Here is a 15,558-nt window from a genome sequence, read left to right on the forward strand (position 1 = left end):
CAAAGAAGAGATTTGTTCATTCACCCTTGTCCACCAATTTGCATCCTTCCAAATTGAGAGGATGAAAGAAAGAATAAATAAAGCATGTAAGAAATAGGTTTCTACATTGACAAAATTATCCTTCATTAACTTTTTGACAAAACCCTAACACTATTTCTATTTTTTATTTATATTTACTATTTTTTTAGTTAACTATTTATATAAAATTAACTATTTAAATTAAATTATAAATTAGTTAGTTATCTATACAATAGAACAGCAACTCTTTTAGCAAATCCTGTTCAACAAATCCCATGCTTAAAACGCAAAAGGCAAGTGAATCTCGATACACCACATATTAGTCAGAGAAATCCATGGCACCAAAAAGTTCGTCATGAAAGAATAAACACATAACTCAGAACAATAAAGATGGTCCCATGTCTTATCAGCTTCAGTGGAATCAGCATTCCACAAAACGGTCATGAATATTTTCAGCACTCGTGCAAGAACCCAACATCATAATTTCACATAGGAAGCTGATCTTTAAATTTCCAATGACAGAGGTGCAACACAGCCACATGAGAATTCACAAATCTGAATGAGTAAATACTTAAGAATATTAGTTTAACAATTGCAAAGGTTAATTTATGGTTATAATTCCACTAATGGAAGAACTTGTATTAACACTGCAAGACAGAATAAACTTGACATCTTAAGCGGAGGCAGCCAAGGATTCGATCAGAAGCTGGTAGCCCTCGGGCACCATTGCTTGCCTCTGTACACACTCAGCCAGTGCCGGAACGTCAGCGTTAACATCTAAAAACCTGGAAAGAAGAAGAAGCAAGTGAAAGTCAGAGATTCGTTTCACAAAAGGAAGGTGCTTTGTCCTATCCAGGTGGTTCTTCAAAGCCTTCAGTGTTATAGTAGTAATTCGGTTCTCTATAGGAAAACCAGATGACAGTGATCCCTGCATTTCAAAATTGGGGGTGCGAAGAGATTAGCGGTCTTGTGTTAAAAAGACAATCAATGAGCAATATCTGCACATACTTAAGAAGCATTAATTTAAGTAAGAATTGGATGAATAAAGCAGTATCCATCTGTTTTTTTTTCTTTTTGAAAGTAAAAAGGTGGAGTCCTCACTATTATTTGCATTTTACACTATCAATTTACTTAACCTACTATGATTTGCCTTTTAAGCAACAGATCTATCAGAGTAGTGCAAATGTCAAAGCATTTTCTAAATATCAGTTCCAGACACCAGAAGTTCCTAGTTAACTTGTTGAATAAATGAAACACTCTGCTACCACCAAAGGAGCAGTAGTGGTAGCTCTTTTTGAAGGTGATTGGTGTTAATCAATGACAAGTTTAAGAAAGTATCCAGCTTATGCAAGAATAGCTAATAAACATAAGGATCTTATATCTCTGCATTCAAAAAAGTTACACAAACCAAGAAGACAGAGAAAATACATGATTGGTAGGAGTGCACATCAGAATGAAGTGTTGGTCAATTTGGTGATGAAGAGAAATAAAAGCAATTGCAGATGTTCAGAGGATGTTTTAGAATATTCTGATAACGCTGAGAATAATGCAGATGTGCTTTTGCAAGTTTAATATAATTGCAGATTATGAGCTTCAAATAATCGGTCAAGGGTAGTTTGAGAAAGGTTAAGAAAGTTATAAAATGGTGTAAACACCGGCCATGCCGTCGATATTGTTCCTTCTCAGAAAAAGTTGACAGAGTATGACCATTTCTGGCCACAATAGAGATGCCGTCCCATGCTAGCTCACAAATATTGCCCCACCTTTCTATCATCATATAAGACATTTTTTACAAAGGAATGCAATAGAAAGTTTAAATTGAACTGTCACCCATTCTATCACTGCCTCTACTGATAGAAATGAACTCTTGACATTCCATCACCATCTCCACCCAACTCTCCGAATCTTAAACATCATATTACATTCTGTAAGAAATAATAAAAACATGAAGGCAGTAAAAAAGCTAGACCCCTACCAATTCAGCGGGAGTTGATGAAAGATGCCACTTAAAAAGCTAGCAGGTTCCACCTAGATGCTCTGGCATCCCCTGTGCATAGACAATTGCTGCTTTCGTGGGTCTCGAATGAGGCGGCAGCCCTAATGCTTAAGTTGGTGCCTAAATGGCCCATGGTGCTCAAGCTGCAGCTTTGACCCTGACCCATAAGCACAATCCAGTTATTCTTTTTGTGAAATTTTATCATGATGATAATCAACCCTCATTTTGCCACATTGCACCTACAACCGACAGACTCTAAAGAGAAACTTCATGAGATGTAGAAAGAAGATGGGCATCCATATTTCAATTGTCTTATAAATGCTCTCTAATTAGTCAGTACTCCCTCCTGATGCTCTCCAAATAATGTTTTTACAGAATAAATCCAGAAAAATATATAAAACTAAAACTGTGACTATATTTATTCAAACTAAATCAGTTAACTAGATCGCAACCATAAAGGAAATACTCTTTTTTCTCCTACTCTACCTCCTTAAAACGGATCCTATTGCTTTGGAATCTATATCTTCTAACATAACTTACACAACTTACATAAGCTCTAACAAATGTTATGAAATTGATAATTCAAGCACCCACCTAGCTTCCTAGGTAATTTGCCTAGACCTTTACAAAGGTCACCGCCTAGTACTATTATCTCGTCAGTTGGACAACCTTGGCAGGAGAGAAGTCAAAAACGTAGTCAATCTGAGCAATGGTCAAAAGGGTTTTTTTGTGTAAAAACCCTCCTACACATTCAAATTTATGTAAATACCCTCCCAAAATTGATATTTGCACATATACCCTCATAAAGCACTTGTTTTGCATGTATACATTTCTTTTTCCTTTTTGGCATATGTACCCATAAAAATGAGCAGTTTAAAATTGAAATGATTGAAATACCCTTAATGTGTAGATGTGCAAAAAAATATAGGGGTATATATGTAAGTAGTAACTTTAAAATAATATTTATGCAATTTCTCATATTTAGGAGGGTATACATGCAAAAAAAACCCAGTATAAAATTGCACACAACAGTCACCTAGTAATAAAGAAAAATCCCCTAAACAAGGATCACACCACAGCCATAGTCTGATACCTAGAATAAATCGCTCAATGTTCTAACTAATGGAGTTTCACAAAAATGGGGCTAAAGTTGCAGGGTGCAATTTTTAATGTGTAAATTCAACCGCTCTTCCACATTCTAGCAAATAGAAATTCTCTTTTAATATTGAAATTACCATGCCTTATCACACAAGCTATCTAAACCAGACTCAAAGAAAGTAATCCCAACAATCTGAAATCAAAACCTGATAAATAAATTATGATCGAGATATCCTTAATTCCATGTAAAGTTGCTTAGACTTAGATATGGACCATTTAGGTTTAACTAAAGATAAGAAAACCAACCGACGTAAATCACAGCCTTCCTAATCTGGAAAGCTTTCTAAATCGAAGACAAATTTTAACTCTCAAAATAGTGTTATAACATCAAAAGAAACATAGGCCAAAGAATTGTTGCTACACTTACATCAACTGCATACGAACTCAAGTACATTGATGAACACCATGGTCATCAACTTTGTACTATGAATAAGTATACCGAATGTTAGTTATTGGTGCCATGTATACTACAATTCTTGTATCAAAATGACAACCAATTGCGATTTGAGTAAGGTTTTGAATTTCTGTAAAACCAATACATTTTAGTGAAGCCATATGTTTTTACTAGCTTGGCAAGTTTTTCGTGGATTCAAGCAATTCCAATGGAAATTCCATTGAAACCAACCAGTTGGTTATGTTTAAAGCATCAATTTTATATATGTGAGTCAGTATTTTCTTTTTGTTAACTCCAACCTCTCTGAAACTTCAATTTTCTATGTCTTCAAGAGATCCTTAACATTTGGGGGCAAGATTCCAAGATTTTTAGAGGAAAGTTAAATACACCTATCTTTTCCCTTTATTATTGGGGGCAAAAATGTTTCACAAAAATTAGTAAAAGAATCAAAATACAAGTTTATTTATTCATGAAAAAATGAATGAAAAGTTTTGGACACATTACACATTTCAACATGTACATAAGTAAGCTCTTATTATATTTCACAAAATCTTAGATTTAGGGAACAATATATCAAAAATAATCAAGAAATTATTTTTAATTCCTTTCAATTAAAAACTGAATTAGGATTTTTTTAATCTAAATTGTATATATGCATATGATGTGTAATATTCTCACCATATGAACATTTTGGTTGAACTAAATCATGTTCTTTTAACATGAAAGCATATGTTTGGTCTCAACAGATATATATTATACTTTAAATTGATGGATAATATATTTTCTAACTTGCATTAGTTTTCCTTTGTTCTTTTTTCTTTTCTTGAGACAAAAAACTAAACTCTATTATGATATTTAGCATGTTTTCTTTTTAATTTTATTTTCTTTTTCTAGACTTTTCCTGATTTGTATATTGTATCTTTTAGATTTAATTATTAATTCTATACACGAAACCCCTACATTTGTCATATTCAACAAAGTCAAAAAATCATTTGGCACAGCCAAAACCCAATTATTGGAAACTTGGAATATAGATAAGCATGTGTTTTGTTGAAGAAATTGATCGCAATTTTTTGAAACCCAGGCAGATCAACTTGTATACCCATCCCCCAGGATGCAGCAAGTCAGGTTGACTGTAAGTTTGTAACCCTACTCATCTCATTGACCAATGAAATTCAGCTGCTTGAACTGCCCAAGTCAACCAAGTTTTTTGACTAGCTTAGTTCAACTGTTTAAAGCATGGAAAGTTAAGGGAGAAGTTTAGGACTTCCATCTCCTCACTTCAAGCACTACACATACCGCCCGTGGAGAGCCACTGATATCTCTTGTAGTGAGAAGTGGAAGCCCTCCATTGCCTTCACCAATGCCAACAAAAGATGATAACCAAGCTACTTTAAGCAAGGTAAGCATGCCAACCCCTCAACCTCGCAATCTCTCATACATCTCAGCCCATTTGTTGAAGGCACAAAAAAAGAGAAAAATTGAGATATTGTTTGGTGCGAAGGAGTGGTTTCTTCTTTTTTTCCTTTATTTTTTAAGAGAAGGAAAGGTAGTGTTTGGAAAAAATCCTATTCATACCTTTACCTTGTAGCAAGGTTCGCCGTCTCAATACTGAATCCTGAATCGATGCCATCCACTATAGTGTGGATACACGATACGATACGAGACGGCGAGGCGTACCGAGTGTTGGTATGATATGAACATGCATACTGACATGGTATAGTACGGTGTCGTCCTGTACGGCGAACCTTGCCTCGTGGTGTTTGGGAAGATAGCTTGGGTTGGGGCTATAATGGTTCTTGGATGGCACCCACATGAGGAGAACTATTTAGGACATGGCTTGATGGTCATCATGATGTTAATCAAGATATTAATAAAAACAAAAACACAATGATTTTGGAACTGATGACTAAATCAAAAGGAAAAAAAGCTTTTTTAATCTGAAGAGAAATAATGAGATGGCTCTCTAGGCAATAGAAACCTAGTAGTCAAGCATCTTGACCCATAAGTAAGATCAAGATGGAATCTTTGCGATTGTGTGAGATGCATCAAGTGACAAGATACAATTCAAGGATCAGAAAGTGAAACATCATGGCAATGTCACTATGAATCAGGCCAAGGTTGTGAACATGCTTTAGCAGTTGTACACTGAGATCTGCTAGGATCTGCTTTGTTTACTTGGATGACTACCCAGGCAGCCAAACAAGTGCCAAGAGTTAAATAGCAAGCATTTTATCTTTTTTAGCAGTTTTATAGCTTTTGATTCAATTAAGATATACTTGGTAAAAATGACTATATCAGTTTACTTCTTAAGAATCTGTTCATATATTATCAATATATTTACCAAAAAAACTATGGACAGCAGTAGTATGAACTTATGTATTTTCGTTCTTGCTAAAGTTTCCTTTTAACAATTAGTATGCATAAAAATTATGTGATTATCACATATCAATGTACCTTCGCAGCCAAATCCAACTAAATCCATCACACAGAATTTCCACATTTTCTTAAAAAAAGATATATTTAGGTAGTCAGATCACATAAGTTGACTGATTTGCACATATGAGATGACTTTATGAGTTGCATGGGATATGCATGTGGGTGAGTTAACTACATAAGGCACCACTTGGGGATTAACTAGACACGAGGCACCTTAACGGTCAACTAGGTGACCACTGGGCCAAAACCAAATTATGTAGCAATCTCCTGCTTGATAGGACAGCCTAGGTACTTAAGTGGATGTTCACAGGTGCTTAGGCTGCTCTGCTTGACAATAATCAGCAGGGCATTATATAAGTTGAACACGTTTCAACTTATTGCAGCTTCTTCAGGTTTGCAATCTAAAAACAAAATAGTTTTCGCATATTTTATTGGCTCAGAAACCTTGGTTTACCTGTGTCGATGCAGCTTATTTGTCCAAAATCTCGGTACTTGAAGATGCAAGATGGAAAAGAGATGTTAAACTAAACTCTATTACCTCTAGACTAGTTTACTGTATGTTCTTCCTGTATTCCACCCTTAAGCATCTATGAGGCTCTTAAGCAGAGCCCTGATGAAGACACACCACCAGGATGGTTAGCATTGCACTAATGAAGTTGATGGAAATAGACCACTATAATAAAGAACTTTGGAGAGTTCATCACTAATTCAAAATGATACTTGTATTTAATGCTTTGAAGTTTCAGGAATGACTGAGTTCCTCAAAGCTCTACACATGAATAACTTGGATACACCAATTACAAACATCTACGTGCAAAATAAATAACTATGTCATCACATATCAACTAATATTCTACAATGAACAACTATTAATAGCAATACATAATTACATATAGACAAATATAATGTTTCTTAGAACCAAGCTTTTTGAAAATGTGTTATTCTTGATATTTGATTTCCCTAATAATGTCAATGACAGTTGTTTTTGGAGTGGTTAATACTGCATAGTATTTGTATTAAGATATGACTTGGGCACAAAAAAGCATATTCAAGTCGTTCAAAAGGTATGATGTGATTACAAGAATCACAAATCTATTTTTTAAGTCTCAGTACATGTTAATCCATCAGACCATCACTACCAAGCTGAGAGTTTTCCTAGTACATTTTTCTGGTGCATAACAAAAGTATCAACTCATATCATTATGTATCTTTTCACACCAATGTATGTCATGCATCTGTTACATTTTGTAGTTAACGATTTTGGCACCATATATGATACATAAAGCTTTGATTGCAGCAATCAAATGTGAGACAAAGGTAAAACATGTTTGAAACTATCATGGTAATTGTGATCTAGTAACACGAAGGCTAGTGATTCCTGAAACTGTTATAATCAACATCTAAACTGATATGGTCCACTCATCAAGAATTCATACGGCCAATGCATACATACGTAAAGGGCATAGAGTCGTGACTCAAAGATTATGAATCATATGTTGTCAAATTTGACATTAAAATCTTTCTAAATTTATAAAGATTTATATGACCATAAAAGTATACTAAAGAATTTGCTCCTTGTATATCAAAATTATGTAATTCAAGCATTTGGCATCCTCTGCAATTGTTGACACTCTAAACCCTCACGGCTACATGTGAAATTTTCATTATCAACAATAGAATTCTTTTTTAAAAAAAAATAAGCACAAACACATACAAATTAGCAGCAGGATAATGATATAAGAGCCCAACGGACCTGGTGATCTGAGATCTTGACAGGCACCAAGAAGAAGTCATTGTCGACCTCCCTCACATCCTTCCCTCCAACCACCACGTCCTTCTTCATCCTCGACAGCCTGGGATCATCATCCTCGCCGAACTCCGTCACAAACCACCCCTCCTTGAACAGCCGGACACACGTATCGCTCATCTGGAACGCCTCGAAGTGCACATCGGCCGCCCCGTCCTCGCCAACTTCCAGCTTGACGACCGCAGTCACCCACTCCGGAATCCCCCCCTCGGCCTGGAGCTCGGCGGCCTGCAGCACCTCCCGGCCGGACATCGTGTACTCCCCCGTACCGCCCTTCCGGCCGACGGCCTGCGTGAAGATGAAGCCGACGCGGCGCATTCCGAGGCCGGCGGCAATGGCCTCGACGAAGGCCTCCTCGTCGGGGTCACGGAGGAGGGCGAGGGCCTCCTCGGTGCCCTGCTGGGGGGGCTCATAGATGAAGTCGACGGCGACGGCGCCGCCTTCGGAGACGCGGCCGTAGAGGAAACCGCCGCGCTTGACGGCGAAGGCTAAGGTCTCGGCAACGTAGATCTGGAAGGCGTGGGCCGCGTCGCGGTCGAAGGAGGCAACGGAGCAGTGTGAAGTTTCTTGACGGGAGACGCGGATCTGGCGGGCGATGAGGTCGTCCATGGTCATCTTGCGGCCGAAGGAGCCGGCGGGGGTGAGGGGGGCAGGGGGAGGCCCGGAGGAGCGGGATACGCCGGAGTAGGAGAGGTAGACGACGGAGCCGTGGGAGAGGCCAAGGGAGGAAAGAGGGGCGGAGCGGTCGGAGAGGGAGGCGGCAGCGGCGGCGGCGGAGGGGGTGGGGAGGAGGAGGTTGCGGTCGAGGGAGAGCGTCTGGGCGGCGGCGGGGACGCCGAGCTGGGACTCGATGAGGGAGTGGAGGGTGGCGACGGTGGCGGCGCCGCCGTCGGGGACGGTGACGCGCTCCTGGCCGTCGCGGCTTTGGACACGAATGATCATCTTCTTCTTCGCCGCTTCGTCTCCTCCTCCTCCCTCTCGATCGAAATCAAAATCGGAAGAGAAAAAAAAAATAACAAAAGAGAGGGAGGAATACTTTCTGGGCAAGTAGTCCAAGCAATAATACCGCCGAAAGAACAGATGAGAGAGAGAAACAGACAGAGAGAGCCGGGGGAGGTAAAAGGTGAATATAGGTCTCCTTTGGTTCGCAGGGAGAGGAGGTTTTGGGGGGGCAAAAGGAAAAAGGTCTCGTATTAGGACACAAACTTTCTCATGGGATAACAATATAACATCCCATATTTTTAAAATATATATATAATAATAAAATTATTTTTCTATCAGCTGAGAATTAAATTATTTTTTAAAAAAATTATTTTTAAGTTTTTAGATAGAATGAAATAAGTTCTTTACTTTATTAATAGTATAATAAATTTTTCATAAATTTTTTCTAATATAAGCCACACAATAATCTACCCTTTTTTTCATAATTAAACAAAAATCACTTTTCCATCGTAATATCATATACTCATGTATTAATTTTTGAGAAAAAAATATTCTAATAAGAAACAAATTTTCTCGCAAACCGAATAAGTTCATAATCTCTATTTTTCATGGTTAGTATAGGTTTAACACTCTATGGGTGAAGTAGAAAATGTGTTTTGGTTTATTGGTTCAGTTTAATGCTGCTATAAGTATGATCTAGAGTTTTCAATTGTCATATTTTGCTTAAGATATAGTTTTGTGGGGAGGACAGAGGCAGGTTTGCAATTGGAGCCAAGATTGTGAATTGTGATAGGTACATCTTTTCAAGTTGGATCATGTTAGCAATTTTGGCCAATTTTATTCATTAAATTCTAAGGATTTGAGCCTCAATGCAACTCCGGCACTTAATAACTTAGTCTATGGTTGCCAAATGAAAAAACCTTGATCTATAAGGTCAATAGTGGGTTAAATATTGGACCTAAGCATTAGCTACCCTATGCATTGGGGTTTGACTTTTGAGTAGTATTATCCATCAAAATTTCGATCATGTTAGGAATTTTCTAAGTAAATTTTTTGAGTTCATGATTCGGATCAACCAGCGGTTCCACTTCTTTTATTGGGCAAGAATTCTTTTCTTTCTCTTGATTAAAAAAAAAGAAGGAATTGAATGCTAGATTTAGTATAGAATGATTGTTAGAAGTGCTTATACATGTACCATGAGATTGTGATATTTTATAATTTTAGAAATTATAATTATTATTTTAAAAAACCTTGGATTCTATTTACTTCATGCTTGAGCTTTAAAAAAAAAAATCTAATTCATGTTTCCAACCTTCTGCATGTTGTTAGTTGTAGGTCTTTAGGCAAGGCTAAGACGATGCCTTTGTTCGACCTTGTTCGATCACAAAATCACCACCTATTCAGAATGCATGAACCACTAGTGTTTTGAAACCATGCATCTCCTATTCGAACACAAATCATCAAATCTCTGAATACATTTTAAGAACTTGTGCATTTTTACGTGAATGTGTAAAATTTAAGACATCATAAAATAATTGAATCTTTTTTCCCTTTCAATAGAAGTTCTCATTTTGGATCTCATTTCCACAACCAAACAACCTTATATTAAAAAGAAAAACAAATTTGGCTTTTAAAATCTCAAAAATTTGAGATAAGCAAAGATAAAATCATAATTTTATAGAAACCACGAAACACAACTTGGATATTTGTTGGCATTGTTGTATGATTATTCCAATGTTCTTTCCTAACTTATGAGCCCAAAAACATGTGATTTTTGAACCATTCAAAAAAATTTAACATATGTACCTTAAAAAAAAAAGAAACATGTCCTATAGTTCTAATTCTAGTCATTAAGACATTGTTGTCTCTAGATTTGTTTCAGAGTGAGAATAGGCTGTTTTATTTATTGGAGTCATGAAGCAACAATTTAAATTTTTCATCAGAATTTTGCAAGAAAAATACATCCTATTTTTTTTTATTTTATGGATTCAATATTATTTTATAGATTCCATATAGTCTTTTCTTTAGTGGGTCAAAATTGCTTCTGACCCTTCCATGTTGTCACTAGCCCATGCTATGTCAGCTTGGGTTGCATAAGTTTTGGGCGAAATATGCGCAAAATGGTGATAAAAGATAGTTAGCATAATGGAAAACTTGCATTGATTTTGTATAAGTTTGTCAACATATTATCTTTATGCTCATTGCAATGCCTTAACAACTTGTAGTATTAGTTGTTTATTCTTTATATTCATGATTGACCAATTCTACAAATTAGTCATCATGTTAGGTATCTTTCTGAATTTTATCTTTCATAATTCTATGTAGATCTAATTCACAAGTTTTCATATATACCTAGTCTACTCTAAATTTAGGACCTTGGTAAGTTCAACCCTTCCCATGAAGGGGGCAAAAAAATAAAAATAAAATAAAATAATAAAAAATAAATAAAAAAGTAGCAAGTGGCCTAAGCTTATGTACAAGGTTTGAGTGAACCCTGCACAAACTTGTAAAAGACATGATTCCTAAAAAAACATAAAAGATAAAATAATTACAAAATTAACTAATAATAAGAAAGTAGAGTAAATATGTTGTACTCATTTATTATATCACAATAAATGACCACAAACTTAGCATGTTGATAGACTTAATTCAAACTTATGCAGCTTTATGCAATACTAATGACACTCTGAAATCAACTTACCAAAAAATTGTGTGTAATTTACTAAAAACTTGTGCGATTATAGTGTGAATTCACAAAAAGAACATTAAAAGTTTCTGTAGCTAAAGTTGTGCATGGAGCATTTAAAACTTATATAAGCTCATTATTATACAGGAAACCAAAATTGTTCGAGTGATATGGGTAATTTGTCTCAATATCAAAATAACTGTGTGGAATATAAAACATTGATTCTGTAAAATGAAAAAACAAAATAGTTTTTTTTTCACAAAATCCTCCCTTTTCATATATACTAGATGTTAAATTATATGTGCATTGGTCCTTAAACTAATTCAAGTAACAAAACAAGGATATAGGCCCTGCCTAGTACTCCTTTTTTCCCTTCTTGTAAGTAATAGTTTGAATGTAAGTAATGGATTGAAATGCCATGAATATGTTACAACTTATAGGAATCGGCGCGTTAGGAATAGAAAATTACAAGAGCAATGAGATAATGTGGGAAATTTGAGTCTCATCACAAGAACTCCATAGCAGAAGTGCAAAAATTAGTGACCTTGTGAGGACTCGTGCGAACGTATATTTAGTCCCACATTCGTTATTCAATGGGTAGATCTTGGGTCTTATATAGAATCAAAAAATTCAAATAATACCTTCCAGCTAGCCATTTTGGGTAAGGTTCTGAATTGTTATAAATAGTATCAAAGCGGACCAAACCTATAGCCTATATAGACTAGAGGACACTGCAGCACAATCTCATTGAGGCAGACTACGGGCCGATCGTAGTGCTTATAATTAGACTTGAATGGATTTGAACCCTTAGCCAGACGAGGACGTCGGGATTTAAACGGGAGGAGTATGTGAGAACTCGTGCGGGCGTATGTTTAGTCACATCTGTTATTCGATATGTAGATCTTGGACATTTATAAAGGATCAAAGAGCCCAAATAATACCTTCCGACTAGCTATTTTGGGTGAGGTCCTGGGTTGTTACAAATGGTATCAGAGCGGATCTGATCTATAGCCTATGTGGACTATGGGACACTGTAGCATAGGCTCATTGAGGCTGACTACGGACTGATCATAGTATTTGTGAGGACTGATCGTGGTGCTAGTTGTTGCTGGAAATTGGACCCGGGGGCCGCCGCTGAGCCGGGGAAGGAGGAGCTCCGCTGCTGCAGGGGGCGGACGGCGATGCGCCGGCCGGCTGCGTCCTCCACCGTGGGGCGTGGGAGCGTCCTCCACCGTTGCTGGAAATTCCGGACCCGGGGGCCGCCGCGAACCGAGAAGGGGGAGGAGCCTCCAATGCCGAGACGGTGGGTGGCGGTGCGCCGACGGCTGGCGTCCTCCTGGAGAGTCCTGCAAAAAGCCGGTGGCCGGGCTTTTCCGGCGCCGGCCCTCCGATGCTTAAGTCAGAGGGGGACTTAACTTTAGAGAAGAGAGAGGGATTATATGTAGAAGTCCGAAAAAATCTCCTTAGGAGGAAGAGGCCCCCCCTATCTTAGAGGGAGAAGCTCCCCTTTTATAGGGAGAGTGGCAGGATTACCTGTGATGTGACTGGGCGAATTAATAGGTTACCGTCACTGCAGGGAGCTGTCACGATTGATCGGACCCGTTAGGGTGGTTGAACCGCCGGCCGTGGTGGGCCTGAGGTCCGTAGATGACAAGCGCATTGATTGCTGAGTGAACCGGTGGTCAGAAAGAGCCGTACGCTTTGATGGTTCAGTGATCCGGAGATCATCTTGAGCCGTGTTCATTTAATGACTGAGTGCATCGGAGGCCTGAGGGGGTCTCATGCATTAATGATAGGGTGTGCCAAATGCCTGCGGAGATCTTGTGCCTTAATGACTTGGGGATGGTGGCAGATTGAAGTGGAGTCATATATTTAGTTGTCAGATCCTTTGGAGGGTTAGGCGGAGATTGGATATTTGGCCAAGGCATGGGCTCGGCGGGATTGCCTTTCTGGTCGGCGCTCTCTGGTCTCGGCCTTCTGGTCTCGGCTCTCTGGTCTCGGCTCTCTGGTCTCGGCCTTCTGTGCTCGGCCTTCTGTGCTCGGCAGCCTTCTGTGCTCGGCAGCCTTCTATGCTTGGCCTTCTGTGCTCGGCAGCCTTCTGTGCTCGGCGGCCTTCTGTGCTCGGCCTTCTGTGCTCGGCAGCCTTCTGTGCTCGGCTCGGCCTATGAGCTCGATCACTTAGAAGAGCCCGATCACTTGATGAGCTAGAGAGCGGAAGAGCTCGATCACTTGGATGAGCTCGAGAGCGGAAGAGCTCGATCACTTGGATGAGCTCGAGAGCGGAAGAGCCCGATCACTTGGATGAGCTCGAGAGCGGACGGATTTGGGTGCTATAATTGCATTTGTGGGGTGGTCCATTTTTCCACCAACACTAGTGATTATAGATTTGAATAGATTTGAACTCTTAGCCTGATGAGGATACTAGAGCTTAAACAGAAGGAGTATGTGAGAACTCGTGTGGGCATTTTAATTCCATATTCGTTATTTGCTGGGTAGATCTTGAATACTTATACAGGATCAAGTAACCCAAATAATATCGTTCAACTAGTCATTTTAGATGAGGACCTCAGTTGTTACAAACCTAGTCAACGAGTTAGTTACCTTTTCGAATATATGGAATATTTGTACCTATTGAAAATGTCATCTGATTCATTAGCCCGGAGTAGAAAAGAATTATATCTGCTAGCATATCTCACATCAACCATGCAATAGCTATATTGGAGTCACCTTCTATATAAACTCTTCTCCCCATCTTCACATCTTTTTCTTATCCTCCTCTCCTCTTCCTCATGAAACTACATCCCTTCCTAGGCTATCATCATTCTATATTGGACCTTCTACCCATGTATGTTGGCCTAGAGTTGGACATTACATTCATTGCATTATGAGCCCTCTACTGCCATCTTCCTCAATTTTTCTTATCTTTTTCTTCATCAGGACACTATCCCCTTCCTTTCATGATATTCCCATCACCTCCTAGAGCTTTGGCAACTCCAATTTTTTCCCATGAAGGAGAACAAAAGAAAGAAGACACTAGCTATCGTGGTCTTAGCTCATGCACGTGGAAAGCAACCCTGTCCCATCCAACCATCGCCGAATACCTTTTCTCGAAATCCAAAATATTAAAAAGCAATCATCTCATTGTTTGGAATGTGTTGATTTCATGCACAACGAAGAGCTTATACAACAACTCAAATCTTAATTAGTGTTGTGTTGCTGGGAGTCCAAACCGAGAACGATTGGCACAGCAGTGTGAACGGGGTTCCCTTTGAATTGCTTTGGTTGCGCTCCGCCCTTCGCCGGGAAACCTGCAAGCAAGCCCCGCACCACCACCAGGGTAGTGGGGGCCCTCCGACGATCAAGTCAGGGGAGATCGAAGGAGAAGGAGAAGGAGAGGTAGCAGGTAAGATGATACTCTGGAAAATCTTTCTCCCCCTCCTCCCTTCCCCCCCCAGCCCCATATATATCAGGCTGGGGGGTTTTTCTGGGGATTGGTCATCGTGTGGCACGATGGGGTTGCCACTGACGTGGCCGTTACAGGGCGTCGTGGGGCAGCGCTGGGTACGGCCATGGCAGGGCGTAGTGGAGCTCCGCTTTGTACGGCTGTTACAGGGAATCGTGGGGCAGCGCCGGATTCGGCCGTTGCAGGGAGTAGTGGAGCAGGGGGCCGCGGCGTGCCTCAGGGGAACAGTCTGTTGTTGTCAAGAGATTGCCGACCCGAGGTCGGATTGCTGGATCAAGGGGCAACCGACTCGGGGTCGGACTGCGGAGCCGAAGATATCCGACCCGAGGTCGGATTGCTGGATCAAGGGGCAACCGACTCGGGGTCGGACTGCGGAGCCGAAGATATCCGACCCGAGGTCGGATTGCTGGATCAAGGGGCAGCCGACTCGGGGTCGGGCTGCGGAGCCGAAGATATCCGACCCGAGGTCGGATTGCTGGATCAAGGGGCAGCCGACTCGGGGTCGGGCTGCGGAGCCGAAGATATCCGACCCGAGGTCGGATTGCTGGATCAAGGGGCAGTCGTAGTCTTCCTGGGCGCGCGTGCCGGTCACGTGGGGCATGGTGGCTAAGTTCCCTCGTAACAGTAGCCCCCCACTTCCGAGCCTGGAACCAGG

At 39.8% G+C, this 15,558-nt stretch overlaps 1 protein-coding gene across 1 annotated transcript; it reads right to left on the minus strand.

Annotated features, from left to right (window-relative positions):
• Positions 1-498: 498 nt before the first annotated feature.
• Positions 499-8,959, minus strand: LOC103719699 (NPL4-like protein). The gene is made up of 2 exons (XM_008809065.4): positions 7,759-8,959; positions 499-946 (listed from the first exon to the last, which is right to left on the minus strand). Exons 1-2 carry the CDS (start codon positions 8,752-8,754, stop codon positions 692-694), a joined length of 1,251 nt encoding a protein of 416 aa, XP_008807287.1. The 5' UTR covers positions 8,755-8,959; the 3' UTR covers positions 499-691.
• Positions 8,960-15,558: the final 6,599 nt, after the last annotated feature.

Source organism: Phoenix dactylifera, chromosome 12, assembly GCF_009389715.1.
Source record: "Phoenix dactylifera cultivar Barhee BC4 chromosome 12, palm_55x_up_171113_PBpolish2nd_filt_p, whole genome shotgun sequence".
In the NCBI taxonomy this organism is placed as follows: domain Eukaryota; kingdom Viridiplantae; phylum Streptophyta; class Magnoliopsida; order Arecales; family Arecaceae; genus Phoenix; species Phoenix dactylifera.

What these genes read in the sequence shown, in the direction of transcription:
- LOC103719699 (XM_008809065.4), bottom strand. Translation starts at nt 8,754, where the DNA reads ATGATCATTCGTGTCCAAAGCCGCGACGGCCAGGAGCGCGTCACCGTC. An exon ending in TCAAGATCTCAGATCACCAG is followed by an intron (nt 947 to 7,758) that starts GTCCGTTGGGCT and finishes TTTGAAATGCAG; the next exon opens with GGATCACTGTCATCTGGTTT.